The 19,536-nt window shown below is 62.3% G+C and overlaps 1 protein-coding gene across 4 annotated transcripts in view; it reads right to left on the reverse strand.

Annotated features, from left to right (window-relative positions):
• ABLIM2 (actin binding LIM protein family member 2) overlaps positions 1-19,536 on the reverse strand; it is an 83,336-nt gene that overhangs the window by 20,864 nt on the left and 42,936 nt on the right. For 2 of the 4 annotated variants that reach the window (XR_009246315.1, XM_058670318.1), the window contains exons 7-16: positions 18,667-18,754; positions 16,737-16,795; positions 16,005-16,082; positions 13,036-13,182; positions 11,467-11,499; positions 10,767-10,887; positions 9,257-9,355; positions 5,534-5,635; positions 5,086-5,139; positions 931-1,032 (exon numbers count right to left, since the gene is read on the reverse strand). Coding sequence is in view for 1 of the 4 variants with exons in the window: in XM_058670318.1 (XP_058526301.1) it covers positions 931-1,032; positions 5,086-5,139; positions 5,534-5,635; positions 9,257-9,355; positions 10,767-10,887; positions 11,467-11,499; positions 13,036-13,182; positions 16,005-16,082; positions 16,737-16,795; positions 18,667-18,754 (883 nt within the window). In the remaining 3 variants the exon portion in view is untranslated. The remainder of the gene's footprint in view (positions 1-930; positions 1,033-5,085; positions 5,140-5,533; positions 5,636-9,256; positions 9,356-10,766; positions 10,888-11,466; positions 11,500-13,035; positions 13,183-16,004; positions 16,083-16,736; positions 16,796-18,666; positions 18,755-19,536) is intronic. The other 2 variants (XR_009246316.1, XR_009246317.1) reach the window with 2 other exon arrangements.

The raw sequence follows: 19,536 nt of genomic DNA on the forward strand, positions 1-19,536 counted from the left end.
AGAACCTTCTGGAAGGCAGGTCAGAGATGCTCCCAGGGGAATAATGGCCCTGGCAGGTGTGTGTGTGTGGATGGGGGCAAAGTCAGTCATCAGGGAGTGTCTGTGGTGAGAGGCGGCCACTAAGCAGCACACCTTCACCTTCAAAGGGGAACTTGGAAGCAGCAGCAGGTGTTAGGCCCAGGCTACCTGCCTGTGCCACCTGCCCGGGGACCAAGGCTCAGCTAGAGGGCGGGCCATGGCCGCCTGTGCCACCTGCCTGGGGATCAAGGCTAGGGAGGGCAGGCCACAACCTGCTCCACCTGCCTGGGGACCGAGACAGGGCTAGAGGGGCAGCTGGCCTAAGGTCAGGGGTCTGGTGGTGGCAGAGACCACAGAGGTCCTCCCGTCTGTTCCACCCTGCTCCTGGCTGCCCATCAAACTCAACATGGTGACTGGGCTCTGTCCTCGGACATGGCCCACAAGGAGCAGGGATCAAGTGACAAAGTGTGACCAGATGGTCCTGGGGACAGCAGTGCCTGTCAGGAGGGTCTGTGTGCTCCTGTGGCATGCACGCGTACATGTGTGTGTTGTGGGCATGTGTATTCCCACATGTGCGTATGCACTCACAGGGCAGGCATGTACATCTGGTATGTATGTGTACATGTGTGTGCACATATGTGACACATGGTGCACGTGTAATGCGTGTGCATGGGTGAGTCACTCGTCTTGGCTGAGATGACCTCTAGTCACGGGTGACGATGGCCGACGACTCCCCACGAGGCCGCGCTGACCTCCTTCAGCACCTGCCTCAGTAGGTAAAGACCCATGAGCCATACTTCACATCCACACCGCCCCCATGCAGAGACCAAGGCAGCAAGAGCAGCCCGGCTCCTTCCCCAGCCCTCCAGGAGCACCGCGGCCCGGCAGGGCCCGGCCAGGCTGGCGTCTTACCTGGACCTGCCGGGCCTCTAGAGCGCCCTGTGTCCTGCACGACCAAGGCCAAAGCTGACACCAGGCCCGAGAGCTTGGAAAATGGGGACTGTGCTACAGGACCTTGATGGGATAAGGCCAAAACCAAGACTGAGCAATGCTGTCCCACACAGCCTCACGTCCCTCTCCTCCACGGCCGCCTGGTCCTCCCTCCTCCAGGGGAGTCTGACTGCCACCACAAAGACAGAAACCCTGCTCTCTGCATGGTGGCGGGAGGCAGGAAGAGGGAGCAGGGAGCCGCCTGGCAGACACGTGCCCACACGATGGCCGTGGCTGGCAGCAGAGCCCTGGAAAGAGCAGCCGCATGAGCCAGGTCACCGGAGCACGGTCAGGCCAGAGGCCACTCTGGCATCTCCCAGGACACTGTCCCTGCTAGAGGAGGCCTGGCCATGAAGAAGGGAGCCACAGTCCTAAACAGCCAGGGAACTGTGCAGGAGCAACCACCCCAAACACTGCAAGAGGCAGACAACAGAGGGCTCTTGGGGTGCAGCTCCCCCTTGGTGTCCAGGCCACCGTGACCTGGAGGCCTTCACACCTCAGGACAGGCTGGCCAGGCTTCCAGGGGCTCCAAGCTGCCCAGGTGGCCCACAAGCAGGGCAGCTAGCCACTCCCTGAGGGTCCTCCGCATGCAGTCAGTGCCATCAAAGCATGCGGACCCTCTGGGAGCTGGCAGCTTGATCCGCACACCACAGGCTCGCTTCCTTCCCTGCTCGGGGTTCCACTGCCCCTGCTGTGAGGACCCCAGGGGATCCCTCTGTGCAGGGCAGCCACGGACACAACCCTGGGAACCCCAAGGCAAGCTGGAGGATGGACTACAGCATGCTGTGAGGGGATGGGGGCCAGAAAGAGAGCACGCCTGCAGCTTCTCTACCCAGCAAGGCAGCTCCCTCTGAGCCCAGATGCACCTGCCAGTGAGCAGCCCTGGGGAACCCCTGTGAACGCACCCCCGTGAAAGCCTGAGGTGTCCAGCCTTTTGGCTAGCCGGCTGGCCTGCCTTCCTGTCAGCTCCACCTTACAGTTCATTCCTATCTAGTCATCAAGTCATCCACCTGCCAGTCAGCTGCCCACTGAACCGCTCACCCACCTGCCCATCCGCCCTTCCTCCCTCCTGTCCTTATCCAGATCCCACCCATCTATCCACCGTTTCTTCCCTCCCTCCCTCCCGTCCCCTGAGCTCTCCTCTCATCCACCCACTCACTCTGGTTCACTCCTTTGCTCTCTGCACCCACCCCCTCCGTCACCCCTTGCTTGCTCCAGCCTGTATGGCCCTGCCCCCACAGAGGGCCTGGGACATGCAGAATCACACCTGACAATGCCCCTGGTCTTTCAGAAGCCTGTAGGCCAGGGCAGTAGAGGTCGACAGGTACCCAAAGAAGCTCCTGTCCCAGGGACCTGGCATGGTGACCTAGCAGCTAAAGTCCTTGCCTTGAAAGTGCCGGGATCCCATATGGGCGCCGATTCTAATCCTGGAAGCCCTGCTTTCCATCCAGCTCCCTGCTTGTGACCTGGGAGAGCAGTCGAGGGTGGCCGAAAGCCTTGGGACCCTGCACCCGCATGGGAGACCCTGAAGAGCCTCTGGCTCCTGATCGGCACAGCTCCGACTGTTGCGGTCACTTGGGGAGTGAATCATCAGATGGAAGATCTTCCTCCTCTATGTATATCTGACTTTGCAATAAAAAAATAAAATAAATCTTTAAAAAAGAAGAAGAGTCAGCAGCTCCTGCCCATTTGTAGGAGCCTCGGTAGGTACAGAGTTGTCATGGAGATGCTCCTTGGAAGGTCCTGAGTAAACACTCCTGCAAGCGCTGACTCAGGGTAGCACACACGCCCAGATGACGCCCCGATGCCCGGCCAGCCCCCTGCTGTCCTCTCTGGCCCACGGGGACAACGAGGAGACGCAGCATCACCATCCACACTGTCTGCTGGGATGAATCCCATGGCATGGCCAGGGGCTGCGCTGCTGGAAGCTGTGTAGCTCCTGGTGCCTGACAAGTTGACCTGCTGTGCGCTGTGCACGGGCACTGGCTGAGAAGGACAGCGCACGCTCCTGGCCCCCTGCAGTGATGCTGACCTCCAGCGGCCTCCTGCTGGTGTGGCTCCAGGGCGCTGGCCAGAGCCCTGCAGCTGGAGCCATCTCTGCCGCGTCCTGGCAGAGCCCCTGCGGCTTACAGGCAGAAGCCCTCCTGCTAACACCCATGTGGAGCTGGGACCAGCCTGAGCTCCGGCTGCAGTACCCAGTGCCAGCTCCGGAAGGGGCTCTTGGAGGAAAAACAGAGCTTAACTCCAGGGCCTTACTCCTCAGGCCCGGGAGGAAGAAGCTCCTGGCTCCTGGCTTTGGGTCAGCTCAGCTCTGCCTGTTGCAGCCATTCGGGGAGTGAACCAATGGATGGAAGATACCCCTTTCTGTGTTTCCTTTCTGTAAAGTTGTCTTTCAACTAAAAATAAGTAAACCTTTAAAAAGTACTTCTTGGGTCACTGAGTGGAAGGCACTGGATGCCCTGACAGCGGTCTCCGCTTTAAAAAGTACTTCTTGGGTCACTGAGTGGAAGGCACTGGATGCCCTGACAGCGGTCTCCGCCACCGGGTCAGACAGAGCACAGCGCTGGCCTCTCGGGCCCAGCCAGCGGCTCAGCCGCCCCTCTCCCTCACTGACCATCCTCTCCGCAACCCCCACCACGGGACCAGCTCTTCCCCAGGCTTCCTCTGGGATTATTTGAGGTTCTGGGCCAGGAACACACCCACCTGGGGAGTCTATGAAGGCCCCCACCTGAGCAGCCCAGGGGACACAGCGACCCCTCCAGGCGGAGAAAGTGTGGTGCAGGACAGCCCAGTTCTGGGGCCGGAGCCCAGGACCCGGTCTGAGCATGCTCAGTTCATGTGGCCTGCTGAGTCAGGTGCCGTCTGTTGTTTGATTCCTTGACCCCGCCAGGCACTTGGCACCTCTGTAAAACCTATCTTGTAAGAGAATCAAAACCCCAACGTGTGGAGTGGGGAAGGTTTTGGTGCTCACTCGGGATCGGTGAAGGGAGCTTTGATCTGCGCCCTGGACAGCAGCACTCACTCAGGCCTGCTGCCCTGACTGCCCGGCCCTTTCCCACGGGCCCTGCACAGGGTGACTGAGGCTGCCTCCGTCCTGGCTCCTCTGGCAGGCAGTTCACTGGGGAACTGCGACAGGAAGGGTTTTAAGTAGATGTGTCCTTCCCGCCTGCAGCTGGGGGTGGGCTCAGCGCACGCCCACCTGCCCTGAGCAGTCAGTGACCATCCTGTACAACCTCGAGGCCCCATTCATCCTTGCTAGCAAGAGGAAGGAACGTGCCCAGCACAAGGCTTACTGCCACCAGCAGGGCTCTGACACAAAGCCCTGCCTCACAACGACCGACCGACCGTGCTGACTTATCAGCAAGCAGTGGGGGTTCCCCTGTAGTGGCTGTCCAGAGGCCAGCGTGGGACAGGCCCTTTTCTCTGGGAGCCCTGCCCAGAACGCCCAGGATGGGTGCTGCACTCCCCATCTCTGGCGCCATTGTGCCGATCCCTGGCTGGCACGCAGCCCTTCACAGTGCCCTAGCTGCCCCCCATCATGCAGCCCCGGGTCCTCACAAGCAGCTCAGGCGGGTGGGGCCAGGGGCTCTGTCCTGCCCTGCAGGGAAGGAAGCAGGGACCCAGGGCCAGCCACCTGTTACCATGGCTGACTGACAGGTCCAAACAAGCTGCGCCCTGCACACCTGTGACAGGTAAGGCTCCCGGGCAGTAGAGGCGAGAGGGCAGAGGGATAAGAGACACCTTCCCACCCCTCGCGCAGCCCCGTGGAGACAATCTCGGCGAGCAGCCATCCAGACGGTGCAAAGCCTGGGCCTGGTGGCTGGGCCAGTCCTCCTTTCTGAAGCTTGGGCCAGGCTCAGGCACGCTCCTGGCTGCTTCCCCCGCAGCAGCAGAGATGCGGTGCCAACCCCAGCCCCAGGGCACCTCTGTGCTCACTGTATGTGCAGGGAAGTGTCTGCACTCCCTGGCCTGTTGCTGCCCCCGCCCCTTCCCACCCCAGAACGGTCAGGACAGGACAAGGGAAGCATGCGGGAGCATGCGGGGCACGCCACAGGCACGGGAGGAGTCCAACTGTACCATGCTGCTTGTAGATGGGGGGCCTCCTATAGATGTTATCTCTCATGCCAGAGTCTGGGGAGAAGAGAGAAGAGAGAAGAGAGGGGGGCAGGAGGGTAAGCAGGTGAGCTGCATGGCCACTGTTCTGCTGCCTCTGTCAGCAGCTGTCACACAGCCGGGGGACGGGAGGCCCAAGCCCACCCAAGCACCCCCTGCAGGCACTGCCCTCCATCCACAGGGCAAGGGCGGGAGGTGACCAGGGCAGGCAGCAAGCAAAGCCTTGAGGCCACCCAGGGGCAGCCAGCGCCGCGGCCCCTCCCCATCTGTCCAGGGATGAGAAACATGTGCCCCCGTGTGTGGGGAGAAGGTGGCACCCCTCCGTCCGGGACCATGCAAACCCACCCTGGGCGGTTGGGCGAGAGCAGGCTCAGTGGGGAGCCAGGCCTGCTGAGGCACAGCGCAGGCCTACCTGGGATGTGGAAGTGGCGTGGCGCCTGCTGGTAGGTGGAGGAGGGGGGCCTGCTGTCGGACAGCACCGAGAGGCTGGGCGTACTCCGGCCACTTTCACTGCCTCCAGAGGGAAGGGCAAGGACAGTGGAGAAGGGGAGGGGAGGCAAATGAGAGGTCTCCAGCACATGAGTGCATCCACAGGGTTCCCCCAGCCACCCAGAGGAGCAGCCCAATGCCCTACCCAGCACTGGGCTGGCCCAGTGACCTGGTAATCCAACCTCAAGTCCAGCTCTGCTCAGCGGGACAGATGTGTGGTTGGTGGTAGGCCTGGGTCACCTTCCCTTGGGTCTCTGGGCCATGACCAGTGCCAGGCCCGGATCTCCCTAACTCCCTGCACATGGCAGGACACTGCTGCCTCCGAGGGCCGGCGGAGACAGGATGAAGGCCCCTCCCAGCCCGCTCCAGTAGGGCAGGGGACCATGCCACTCAGCGCCTTCGCCCCTCCTCTCTCGCGGACCAAGTTGGATTACCATGTCACACATCAGGCACCTGACTGAATGCCCACCTGCCCCCACACACTGTCAGGGAGTAACAGGATGGACAGGACGCAATGGCCACTGAACACATTGATGAGGTGAACGGCACATGTCAACGACACACTCCTGAAGCCCCAGACTCCTCCCATCCCTGGGGAGCGGGCAGCACCGGTGGACAGCCCTCTGGAGACCTTGCAGCGACACAGAGAAGAGCAGGGGAGCACTGGCCAGGCCTGCAAGTAAATCTGCCCGGGGCAGCCCAGTGGACCAAGGAGGAGGTAACCGGGAGCCAGGCAGGGGTGGGAAGCGGGCTGCTGCACGGCAGGAGTGGGACATGTGGGGGCCAGCACTCAGCTCCAGCAGACCACGCAACCTACAGCACCTGTCCTGCTTGGCACAGGCACTGCCGTTCCCCGCCAGCACCACAGCCACTGCAGAACTGCTTCACTCTGGAACAGTCCAGAACCTGAGACAACAGGCTCCTACACCTCTTGGTACCAGGCGGCAGGCGTCTCGCACCGGGGACACCAGGCCCAGGAAGCCAGGGTCCTTCTGCCCACCACAGCTGTGCCCAGCCCATAGCAGAGCCAAGTGAACACCATCACGGAGGCCTTCAGAACGTGCCCATATGGGCTCCAGGGTTGGGGGACCCTCGGGTGGGGCTCTGGACGGGGCCTACTGGCCCCCAGTGGCCCATCTCCTTCTCTCCAGCTACTGATCACAGCTGTCTCTCCTGAGGGTGTGGTCACAAGGCCAGTGTCGCCGAAGAGACATGATTCTCTCTGTATGCCTGCAGGAATACTTGTCCGAGGGGGCCACAGCCATCTTAAGATGCCTGGGGCGCCCAAGGCCAGGGGACTCCGGGTCTAGCCTTGGCAGCCACAGTGGTCCCTCAGGCCCACCTCACACCTGCCCCTGGGAGGTCTAACTTGGGGCTGCTTCCTTCTGCCACCTTGTCCCTGCCCGAGACATGGCTGCATCTCTCCCTCTAGCCTCCCTGCCTGGGAAGCTCTCGCCAAGGCTCCAGGGAACCCTCGGCTGGCTACGCGCCATCCCTTCTCCGCACTGGTGGCTGCTCCTTCCTCTGCCTTCCTGGGAACTAAATGCACTGCCTGCCCCCAAGCAGGTGGAGGCCAGGTCCCTGTCGCCAGGTGGGGCTCAGCTTCCTGCTCCGTGGTAAGCCTGGCTGGGGGAGAGGTGGCTTTTGACAGCCACAGAGTCCTTGGGATGCGGTTCCCAGTTCTTCCGGAGGGGCCTCTGTCTGACCTCTGCTGGCACCCACTGGCTATCAGCATCAGCAGAGGGGCAGCTCAACCCCTTCCCTTCGAGGAATGTTCCAGCAGCGGGCTCCCTGACCCGACAGTGTCACCTCCATGCCAGCTCCAGGGGTTTCACCTGCCGGTATGGACTGCCCCTTCTCTGCACTGGGGATGTGAGGGGACCCCCTGGGACTTCCAGACGTCCGCTCACTGGGACACTTCTGCAGCCTTCCTTCGTCTTTGCTAACCACGTGGTTCTGGGAGGCACTGGTGGGGCCGCTTTGTGGAAGGAACCTCAGGGGACCTGTTTGCTGCTTCTCTCAGGGTGTCACTGCGGCCAGTGGCAATCCACGGCCTGGAAGCCACTGCCCCCACGGGTCTCTCAGCAGAGGCGGGAGGGGGGTCATGCCTCTTGCTTGTGGACCATTCCGGTTATGGGTTCCTGCATGGAGCCTGCTGTTCCCGCCGGCCCCTCCTCGGCGGTCACTCACAGCAGCTGGCCTGCGCATGCCCGGGTCACCCTGGGCCCACAGTCCTGCTCCTTGGCCTTCCTCCTCTTAGGCTCATGTTCCCCACTCCAGCACTCGGAGCTCTCTGGGTTGACTCCTGCTGAACCTTGTTGAGGCAACCCGGAGAGAGGTCAGCTCACAACCATGGCCATCACAAGAGTGTCATGGCCAAGGCATGGCGCGGGTGTAGCCCATGACAGTCACCCATGCTGGACGAGGCTCCCACCTGGGGGCCGAGGAGGCGGGGCCTGGTGTGTGTTAGATTGCTAGCCTCCAGCCATCCTCCTCACGCTGCCAAGTGGCTCCAGCTCATTCACTCCCCTTGCTGCCCACACCTGCTTGTCCCTCAAAGGTCAGAGGTCAGTTTGGACTATACACGTCCCCGCTGAGAGCTGCACCACTGTGGGACATGGGGCTGCCCAGCATCTGACACCAGGGACCTCTGAACCCAGGGAGCTGGAGGCTAAGGCAGTTGGAAAGGCACCAGGACAGAGCTGGCTTCGAAGGAGGGAAGCCAACTACAAGGCCGCGGTGACTTGGAGGGATGCTCTCTGAGGGGGCCAGGGCCCTGGCAGGGAGGCCCTCTGTACCCTCTTTCCCTGCAGGGGAGCCGGGCTACCTGTCCTGGCCCCCTCACGGGCTCATCCACCAACCCCACAGCACTGGGGTGCTCAGAGTTAGCTGGCAGACACTCAGAGAGCAGCCATGGAGGACAGGGCTGCCAAGGTCAGCTCTGGCTTGGGGCTGCCTGTGGAGCCAGCAAAGGCACAAGGAACACATGTCCACTGCCTGTCCTTGGCCCAGAGTGGGGTCCCTGAGGCGGGGAGAAGCCATGTGCAGCCTCCCACCTCTGGGCAGAGGGAGGATGAGTGGCCTACGAACGGCGGGAATCAAGTCCTCCCTGGTGAGCCCTGCATGCTTGCAGGGGACCAGCATCCCAGGAGGGCATCTGGGTGGGCTGCGACAGGCTGATGCCTCACTGTTGGCATCAAGGGCTAGAGCCGTGAGTGCAACCCTCAGGGCCCCAGCAAAAACAGTCTCCTGGGGGACAGGGCTTCCATGGTCTGTGACCTCACTGACCACAGTGAGGTCAGTCCCTGTGGGAGCCTGCCAGCTCCTGGCAGGACGCTGCTGCAGGTGGGAGCAGCCCAGGCCAGCCCCGGGGGTGCTGCTGGTCAGTCCCAGTCCCGCCCACTCTCACTGGGCACTGACAGACTGCAGGCCCCTCAGCCTTGGCCCCTCCCCCTACTCCTTTATGTGACAAGTGACCTATGTTTGTTCTCCTGGGGACACTGCACACCGACAGTGACGGGGCCGGATGCACACACACACACAGCGCGAAGGGCACACAGGGCGTGCGACAGAGGGCTCCATGCGGCGGACACAGGATGTGAGCACACGGACGCTGGCAGCGGGGGCCTGTGGCCCCGTGCCTTACCTCGGAAGTAGGGGATGTAATGATGTCGGAACACGGAGGTAGGGCTTGGGTGTTGGGACAGGGAGAGGCAGCTACTGGTACCCACACTCACAGTACCAGCTGCAGGGCGACAGAGAGCAAGTTCCAGTCAGCCTGCGTCCGCTCACACAGCAGTGCACAGCCCAGCCCGCTCTGCCAGCCACAGCCACACCTCTCTCTCTCTCTCTCTTTCTCTCTCTCTCTCTCTCTCTCTCAGAAGCCACATCCCCTTGGGACCCTAAAGGGGGCCACCCGACAGACATGGAGGGAGGAGACCTCCCCCTTGCAGGACCAGAGGCTGGGGCAGGCTGGGCACCCAAGCCCCCTGTGCTGCTCCACTTTGGGGTCTCGTGGGGACCAAGGATCCAGATGGAAGCAATGGCCAGAGGCCAGGGTCGGCCACTGCTGCCCTCTCTGGGGGTCCATGCCAGGGGGCATGGCTCAGCTCCCTAGGGCTGGCATGCTGAGCCCAGACCACCCTGCCGTGCAGTGGGCAGTGGACAGCTCAGCAAAGAGGTTGTGGGAAAAGGGCTCAGTCCAGCTGCCCACTGCCCACCCTGTGAGGCACCCACTCCCTGCACCCTGCCCCACACACTCATGTGCACGCCTCTGGGCATTCACCCCTCTCTCTCTTTCTCATGTACTCCCACAGTCAGGCGTCCACTGAGCCTCCCACTTACTCACGCAGCCACTCACCCACCATGTACTGGCAGGCACAGGGCAAAGGGGCCATGGCCATGTACAGGGACCAGGCACAGGGCAAGGGGGCCATGGACATGTACATGGACCAGGCACAGGGCAAGGGGGCCATTGATATGACTTTGCGAGCGGGTGGGTTTGGTTTCTCCACACAGCTGCAGAACCCAGAGCTGCCGTGTGTGGGCGTGAGTGGGCTCACGCACAGCAGGCCAGTCGAAGCAGCTGGGGGACATCCCTGGATGGGACAGCGTCCGCGTAGAGTGTCCCTGTGGCTTCGAGGCAGACAGGGGGAGGAGGAGGGATGACGGTAACAGGGGACAGGACAGGGCCAGACATCAGGCAGGGATGAGTAGGGCAGAGTGGACCTGTGTGGGGTTGCTCGCTGCCTGGGGCCTCCTGCCCGGTGTCCCTACTTGGGCCCTACCTGGCCATGGTATGGACTACCTGGCCGTGGGCAGCCCTACCTGGCCATGGGTGACAGGGCGAGGCCTGACCCTGTCCTTAGCTGCTCATGGGGGCGAGCTCACCTCCTGACACCCCCTCTACTGAAGCACCTACTAAGTGTTCAGGGCGTGCTGGGCGTGTCACAGAAGTGTGTGCCCCACTGAGGGGCTCCTTTACCCAGCAGGCCACCAGCTGCCCTTGGCACAAGGAAGACCCAGTTTTGATGTCACCAAGCTGATGGGTTTTCTCCGATACACTGCTGGCAAGGCCATGTTCCTAGGACACAGGTTACCCCCCAACAGGGCAGCTTCCGCAGGGTGAACGGGATGCGGGGGGCAGGGGTGAGTACCTGGACCACTGTAGTGTTGTGGTGAGCGCGAGGTTGGGGTGCAGCGACCCAGGCTGACCGAGCCGGTGGAGCTGGGGCTGGAGGGCCGGCCCTGCTTGTAGGACCTGTCGTCCTGGTCCCCCTGCAGGGAAGACACAGCTTGTCAATGCCCAGGACGAAAACACCGCACACCGCCCGCCACCTGTCTGCCTCCCCCATGCTTGCACATGCTCAACACGCGGAACAAGCCAGAACTCCAGCTGCCTGCCCTTCTGGGAGCACAGGGCGGGAGGAGACAGGATGCAAGCCCCGAAGCAGGACGGGGCACCCGTGCATGGGGAAGTCGGCAGGTGGCGGTGCTGAGATGGCCTGGCTCGCCCTAGCCTGCAGGGCTCACCCTGGGCACCTGCCTGGGTGCTCTACTCCCTGGCCGGCCCAGCCCCGACGGGAGTTGGCCCATGGCCCTGCAGCTCTGCAGAACATGTGGCTGCCGCCTTCCAGGGCTAGGGGCCAGGCCCCAGGAGCCACGGGGGCAGGGGCAGGAGCAGCCGGGCTTTCCAGGCCCCTCGGGCGGCCGCACTGGGGGTCACTGGCCCAGGCAGGTGGCAGAGGGCAGCGGATGGACGGTCACGGTGGACAGCATGCAGACCCAGAGGGGACACATATGGACGAGCAGCGCCCGTGAGACTTCAGCTTCTGGGAGGACGCAGGCCGGCGTTACCTCAGTCGGCGTGGGCGACAGCAGCTGAGGAGACTGCGGGCACAACACAAGACAAGAAGGGGTCCCTCGAGTGCCACGGCCGGCCTGGGACCCGAGGCTGACACCCCCGGCTGGGCCCTCACGGCGCCCCCGGCTGCAGAGACTTCCGCGGCCTGAGGACTAGCGCCCCGACTGCTCCTCTCAGGGAGGGCAGGGAGTGGGCGGGGCCGAGGCTGTGACCCCTCCCCAGAGTGGGTGGAGCTCCGAGACGGACTCCTCCCATAGCGGGCGTGGCTCTGGCTCTGAACCTGTGGCCCCTCCCCCACAGCAGGGAGTTCCGCCCCTGCCTGGGTGCCTGGCTGGCCAGCCTCCTGGCCCTGCCACCCCCAGATGGCCACAGTGCTGAGGGGAAGTGAGGAACTCCAAGGGGCTGCACCCGCTGCCCTGCCAAGCCTGCCCCAGCTCTCCCACTGTGACAACTGTTTATGCGAAGGTGCCTCTTCTAGTTCCTTCTCTGATCCCAAGCAGGGAGGCCAGGGTCTCCATGCCCTTAACAGTTTTCCTAGGACCAGATGGAAGGTGGTCGGCCCATCTTCCCATTTGATAGAGCAGGAGGCTGAGGCGGGAGCATACTTGGGTCCCTGTGCATCCAGCTGTCTGCCCTGGGTCAGATCCCTGCTTCTGAGTGCCCAGTGCCATCTAGCCCCAAGGCTAGGGCCTGTGGCCTGGTCCCCTGAAGTGAGGCCCCCTTGTGCCCACTGCTGTGTAGGTCCCCAGCAGAGGCTCACAGGGCAGGGAGAGCAGCCATGGAGGCCCCTGAAAGATGAGTGTGGGGACACTCAGCTGCCTGGGCAGCAGGACACGCCGTGACTGGAGTCGGGATGCTGGGGCCCTGGTTTTAGCTCCAAGGAGTGGTCCCCATTGGAACGGGGCAAGGGGCACGCCCACACCATTCTGCTGCCCGGGAGCTGAGATGGGCCTAGAGCTGCTGGCTCGGTCTGCAGCCCTGCAGTGTCAAAGGACAGCTTAGACAGTCGAGGTCTGCCAGGGCTGTGCGCCCCACTGCCCCTGCACACACCTGCCCTCACAGCCGCCACGCCCTTCTGCAGGCTCCCAGGGCACGCAGGCCCCTCGCTCAGGCACAGTGCCCTCAGAGGCACTGGCAGGACTTGCGCCAGATGCTGGCTGGTGCAGCCCCACCCTGGGCACCCTCAGCCCAGCCTCTCCCTGATGTTCCTGCCGGGGCAGAAGCAAGTCAGGGGGCCACTCCTGGGCACTGGGCCCTGCTCCCCCTCCCTAGCTGGTCCTTCCTTCCTGCAGGCACGCCCAGCGGCCATCGCCTGGCAGCGGTAAGAACCTCAGCAGGGTCAGGCTGGGCTTCCTGACGGTGCTTGCTGTGGCCGCCCAGGAGGAGGGCCCTGCTCAGGAGCACTGTGGGCCCCTGAGCAACTGTGCACTGGGGTTTGCTGCTTTGGTGGGGGACCATGCACGTGAGGGGTGAGAGGAGGCTGAGGGTGGTGCCCATGGGGTACCTCTAGGTGAATGGGGATGCCCCCGAGGGCTGGCACCGGGGACAGGGCTGGGCCGTACCTCGCTGTAGCTCTGCCTGTCTGCCGAGGAGTGGCTGATGTAAGGTGAGTAGGAGATCAGGTCGGGACGGTCGATGTTGTAGATGGCTTTGTTTTTGGGGAGAGCGGCCAAGTCCCTGTAGTCCAGGATCTCATCGCCAAGCTTTGCCTGAGAGAGGAGACGGAGGCAAGGCATGGCAGGGATGGTGAGAGCCACGTCCCCGTGGGCACGACCCCACAGTGAGGCCCCGGAGCAGACCTGAGCAGCCCCAGTGTGGCTGCACCCTGGGTCCTGGACACCACAGGGCCATGGTGGCCTTGGGCAGCTGGAGGGACAACCCCCACCCATGTCACACACTCCTGTGAGCACACACCTGGACACACACAGACTCAGGTACACACCACACACTGCCACAGTGCACACACTTGCACAGCACTTCTGAGTGTTCGCACTATGTCTGGCTTTTTAAGACTTTTTCATCTGAAAGGCAGCGAGAGAGAGAGAACGGAGGCTCCCGATTGCAGAGGGAGGGCCCAGGCAGGTTGGACGATGTGCCCAGGGAGGCCCATGCTGACAGCCCGGGGCTCCTGACTCCAGGGCCCTGGTCCCACCAGTAGGCTCCCCTTTCCAGGCCCTGCTGTTGGGGCAACATCCCCTAAGTCCCAGCTGCATCCCACTGTTCCCAAACCCAGACCTCCCAGCAGCCTCGTCCTCCTTGGCGCCATGTAAGCTATGGCTGTGGCCCCCAAGCGTTCAGTCTGTTGACCCAAAGGGGTCTCTTCCCTGGGCCCCCAATGTGCCAGTTTAGCACCCCACCCTTCCTCCTTATAGCCCTGCAGCCCTTAGCCTGTACCTCCTCCAGGATGTCTTCCCAGGCCACTAGACGCCCGAGGTGCCCAGACACTGAGACTTGTCAGTGAACCCTGCCCTGGGCAATACCAATACCCTAAGGGAAGGCAGGCCAGGCAGCTCCCCTCCCAGGCAGTGCTCAAACGCCTGCAATCGAATTCCAGGGAAGAAAATTCTAGCCCAGCCAAGGGGCTCAGGGGCAGGCTGGACCAACGTGTCCATCCATGGAGCACTGCTGGCCACATCAGGTGGATTCTCTGCCCTGCGTCCACTCCTAGGCAACAGCATCCTGCATGCCGTCCACCAGAGGCAGGCTGGACCAACGTGTCCATCCATGGAGCACTGCTGGCTACATCAGGTGGATTCTCTGGCCTGCGTCCGCTCCTAGGCAACAGCATCCTGCATCCCGTCCACCAGAGGCAAGGCCTCGTGCCAGAGACATCTGAACTTCCCAGTGGCCGCTGAGATGCACCCGCCCACCTGCTGGCTTTCTTGGTTCATTCCGGGGGGCAGCAAGGCAGCTCCCATGGTCCCCCTGCATCCTGGCCAGCCCCACCATGACAGCAAGGATCTGGACAATGCTGGCATCCCTGTCCAGGTGGCTAAGTGACCTTGTGGATGCATTCTTTCCTGCGCCATGGCCTCGGTGGTTGTCATGACAACAGGTTACCCTGTATAACTGGCGGGAGGCCCCTGGCATGGAGGCTTTCCCATTCTCTGTTCTATTGCCTCCTCTGACGACGTGGTGCCAACACTGTCTGTCAGTGCCAACAGACAGCAAGGCAGTACTGATGCTGAGCCCACACTCTGCCTGGCGCCAGTGTGAACACAGCCTCCGAATGCCCCCTTGTTAGAGAGAAACCCACAGACAGACCCCCTCCCTCCTCAGCACACAGCGGCCGTCGCCACTCTGGCTGTAGCGATAACGACACGTTTCTGCTTTCTCTTTTATGCGATCCCAGTTTTTCTATTCAGTACAAGTGAGGACTGCTTTCATAAAGAATAAAGGAAGAAGGGTAGTGGCAGGTGTCTGGCATGGTTGTGAAGATGCCCACATCACTCAGTCAGGGAGAGCAGAGGCTGGCTCCAAGCCCTCTTCCTGACGCGCACCCTAGGCAGCGGCAGTAGACAGCCCAAGCAGACCCAGACTGAGACCTGGCCCAGCTTCCGCCTGGCGCAGCTGAGCCCTCCGGCATGGAGCAAGGGACAGAGTGAATGGCAGGTCTCTGTCTCCCTCTGTCCTGGCGTGGGGACCCTGTTGCCCTGAGAGGACGTACATGGCCTCAGGCCGTGGCTCCAGTCCTCAGAGGCCCCACATGTCTCTAAGTGGCCTCAGTGAAGTAGGCACAGGGTGTGGGGGTCCCTGGGAGACCCCGAGGCTGAGAAGGGGGAGCAGGTGCATGCAGGGGCCTGAGTCTCCTCTCCGGAAGGCCCTGGTCGAGCTCTCCTGGTGGGGACGGCCAGGGAGCGGCTCTTTAGAGTCAGGGCACCAGGTCCCCAAAGTCTTGGGGCTGATTTGGGCATCTTGCTACCTGCAAAGACAGGCAGCGTGGGCACGCAGAGCCACATGGGAGCGAGGGGCACAGGACACATCTGTCACTCTGGGGTGGGGCAGGGCCAAGCTGCCCGGACACGGGCTCCTGTGCTTACCTCATGCCTCGGGGCCGTTTGCCAGACGATGAGTTTTGGCACTTCACACAAGAATAATCCTCCACTGCCAAGCCTACCTTCCAGGCGGCCTTGTAAATGCCTTGTTAAAGCGCTGTCACTGCACTTGCCTGTGTGGGCATGCACGCACGCACTCACACCCGAGGCGCCTGTCGTCCTCACATGGTTCTGGGAACAGTTCCTGCCCACTCTCTCCACACCCAGAACCACAGACACGGGAAGCTCCACCTGGCAGCCACAGGTGGGACCCACGCGGGCACAGCACCCATGCTGACCTGAGACTGGGAACAGGGCAGCCAGGACTAACAAACCCGCTCACATCGGCACAGGTCCGGAACTCCCCTGGCCAGCCAGCACTACCTTCTGCCAAGGCAGTGGCCGGAGCGTGGCACCACCCCCGTGACATCCACGAGTGACAGCTCCTCGCATCCACCATCCACTCCCCCACTTCCTCCACAGGAAGACCCACTTACATAAATCACACGGCTCGGAGACCCGGAGGTGCTGGAGGCTGGGACAGAAACGACGCTCTCCGATGAAGTTCTGGTCTCCTGCAGATGGACCAGCAGAGGGAGCTGCTGAGTAGCAGAACTCAGCGTGCCACCTACCATGCACCAGCACCAGGCTGGCTCCCCTTGGCTTGTGGGTGCCAGGCGTCCTTAGAACCCCACACAAGCTGGAGAGGACGGACACAGCAGGGACATGGAGGCCACTGCCACATGCACATGCTTGGCTGCTCACGGAGCAGAGAGCTCTGGATCCCAGGATATGTCAGGTGACCTGATGGCAACCCCGGGGGCCAGACATCAGTCAACCAGCTGTGTCCATGTGAGAGACCCCCAAGAAAAGCTTGGATATGCATGGGGTCAGCAGTGAGGGTGACCATGCATGGGGTCAGCGGTGAGGGTGACCGTGGGCATGCATGGGGTCAGAGGTGAGGGTGACTATTGTCTTATTGGATTCTTCTAGGTTTGCGTCTGTTCCCCAATTTTTGCAGCTGTGTGATATTTAAAGAAACTGGCAGTCACAGTTTCTGGGACTCCCTGATGTCCCCTGTTCTAACCTGGCATCATGGCTCACCTGTTCACACTTGGTCACCTCCTCAGCCACTGACCCTATGCCCGGCTCAGGAAAGGCCCTGGAGCCTAGCAGCTGCACCCACTGCCTGCCCTGGCAGACCAGGTGAAGGCGTGAAGAGCACCCACCTTGTTCTTGTCCTCAGTCCTGGCTGCCTGTCGGCACGCCGGATGCCAAATGGAGGAACCTACGGCAGAGGAAATCGGTTAACGTGGCCCCCATGGCACAGTGTGGGCCTGTGGGGAGAGTCAGAGGCCGATGGTACTGATGGCCGCTCACGCACCCTGCTGCGGGCCCTGCATACCTGTCTGTGCTGGGGTCGGGGCTACACATGGAGCTCAGCTGTGTGGGAGGCTTGGGGCACAGGGCAGAGCCTCTGCTGTGTGCTGGCCATGCCCACAACTGGCATCTCAGGGCGCTGAGGAATGGGACTGGAGGAGCCCCTTTGCTGGCATCTCACAGGCAAGGTGCTGAAGCCGCCTCAAGTGCAGAGGCCGTGAGAGCAAAGCAGCTCCTGGCCGTGCCCACCTCAGGGCACTTGGCTGCCCGCGTGTGGACCACAGGGGCTCAGCCTGTGTGCAGGACAGGGGCTGAAGCTGCGAACTCCAGGGACAGGGCTCTGGGTCAGCAGGCGGGCAAGGAGCCCCTTCAGCGGACACTGGGTCCGAGCAGGCCAGGAGCTCACTGGGCCTCAGGCTCCCGAGGGGGCCTCCCTAGCAGAGGCTGTGGCAGAGCAGGCGAGAGCGGGGACTCCTGGGGAGCAGACACAGCCTCCCTCCAGCAGCACCCCCTCAGGGACCACAGGCCTCCTGGCAGGTACAGGGCTGCGTCCTAAGCAGATCAAATCTCCACCCTAATCCACCATCTATCAGCATGAATCCACTAACCTCAACCTCCAGGACTTAAATGTCTGTGAGTCTGGGGAAACCAACCCCCGTTTAATCCACAACATGGAGAGCTATAAAACACTTAGTTGTAATGTTTTTTTAAATATAAACATAACAGGATTTTGTTTCCAAACATGACAAATTCAAGAGCCAGCACTGAGGTGTAGCGGCTCAGCCATCTGTGATGCTGACCACCCCAGGAACACCTGTTTGTGTCCCGACAGCTCCCTACCACAGCACCGGGAATGACCCAAGCGCTTGGGCTCCTGCACCCACAGTTGGGTCTGCCTGTTGGAGCCTGGCCCCCAGGATGGGTACAGGTGGGGGAGGGGAGGCAGAGTTCCCAGCACATGCCCTGTTCTTGGGCTGGGCACCTTGAGGTTTGCAGCGGGGACAGGCCTGGCTTTGGCACCCACACATGGCCCTGGGGTTCCCCTCCAGTGACAGGAGCTGGCCCCAGGCCAGCATCTCAAAGGGCGCCTTTGTCCCCTGACTCAGTCACATCTGACGCAAGCGTGTGTCCCCCCAGCTGCCATCTGCACCCTGGTGCCGGGTGTCCCTCGGAGCCCCTGGCCTGAGGGTGCCATTCACGAGGGCCAGGCTCCCGCAGGACACAGCAGGGGACAATGGGGACGAGGCTGTGCTGTCTGACCTCACCCAGCAGGCTCAGCCTCAGACGGGAAGGCTGTCCGGCGCACAGCCCAGAGGCCAGCACGGAAGTCACCGGGCAGCCCGTGCACCGGCCCCAGCCATCTGCCAGTTGTCCCAGGGGCCTGTCCCTAACAGAGCACCATGCACTGGCGACAATGGGAGAAGGGATTTTTCTGGAAGCAGCATGACCCATGCTGGACAGTGGCTGGTTTGTTCTAGAACATTCTTTCAGCCAGCACCCTGCCCACATTCAGTTCTTCCTTGGCTCTGGGAGAAAGCTTCTGTAGCTGCTGATGGGGTGCAGCAGGCCGGACGGCAGGGGCAGGAGACGCCTGACTGCAGCTGGGGCCAGCTCCCTGGACCCAAGCTCCCCTCCAGCTCTATCTGTGATGTGGTCTTCCCTCAGGCTCACACCCAGGGCAGCTGGCAAAGACAGCCAGGTGTGGCCGTGTCGCTCCGGGACCGTGGACAGGCAGGGACCCCAGGCCAATGGGAGGCATCAGAACCCTTCCAAGCTTACCCTGCAGGTACATCTCCTCGCCCTCCGCGAACATCTGGCCGCACCTGACACATAGCGCGCACGCTGGGTGGTAGTGTTTCTCTCCCGCCTGCAGAAAGTACAGACGTGGGTGTGGCTTTCGCTGCTGGGCATGGGCTGGTCCCAGCACTGAGCCGGGGTGCACTGGGCCACAACACAGCAGGAAGAGATGAGAGCAAATGGTGTGGGGCCTGGCAGGGGGTGGCCAAGCTGGACACTAAGAGTACAGCCAAGCAATGAGGATGCTCACAGCATGGAACTCAACCCTGTCATGTCTCAGACAGGCTCAGAGGGCTACATGCCCCAGGCCTGGCAGGGAGCAGGGCACACAGCCCTGGCATGGGCACAGAACGGCCTCTGCAGCCCTGCTTCTCCAAGGGGACACAGTGGCTCCAGTGGCACATGGGCGTCGGTACAGGCGCTGCGGCACACCCACAGGGCAGCCAGGGACATCCAGGGGAAGCCAGAGCTGGGCACTGGTAGGAAATAAAGTGCCGCCATGGGACACCAGCTAGTCGGCGCTCACAGGCAGCAGAACAGCCCACAGCCACTACCCCCATGGCTGCCACCCACATCCACACCCCACAGCCGCTAGCAGGATGAGCAGTCACAGGCATATCACAGCTAGGCGGCAGCTGAGGGGCTGCCAGGATGGGGAGGAGGGTCCAGGGAGACAGCGCTTGGCGTGGTGTGTGTGTGTGTGGAGGATGAGCGAGGTGGAACAGGAGAGAACTGATCATGTGAACACGGTGCAGCTCCTGGCTCCAGCACCCATCACAGAGCAGTGCAGAGCGACAGCGGGCACTTCCAACACCACGGTCCAGCACTGTGGTCAGTGCCCTGCATGCGAGC

The sequence above is a fragment of the Ochotona princeps genome, chromosome 11 (assembly GCF_030435755.1).
Source record: "Ochotona princeps isolate mOchPri1 chromosome 11, mOchPri1.hap1, whole genome shotgun sequence".
Lineage (NCBI taxonomy): Eukaryota > Metazoa > Chordata > Mammalia > Lagomorpha > Ochotonidae > Ochotona > Ochotona princeps.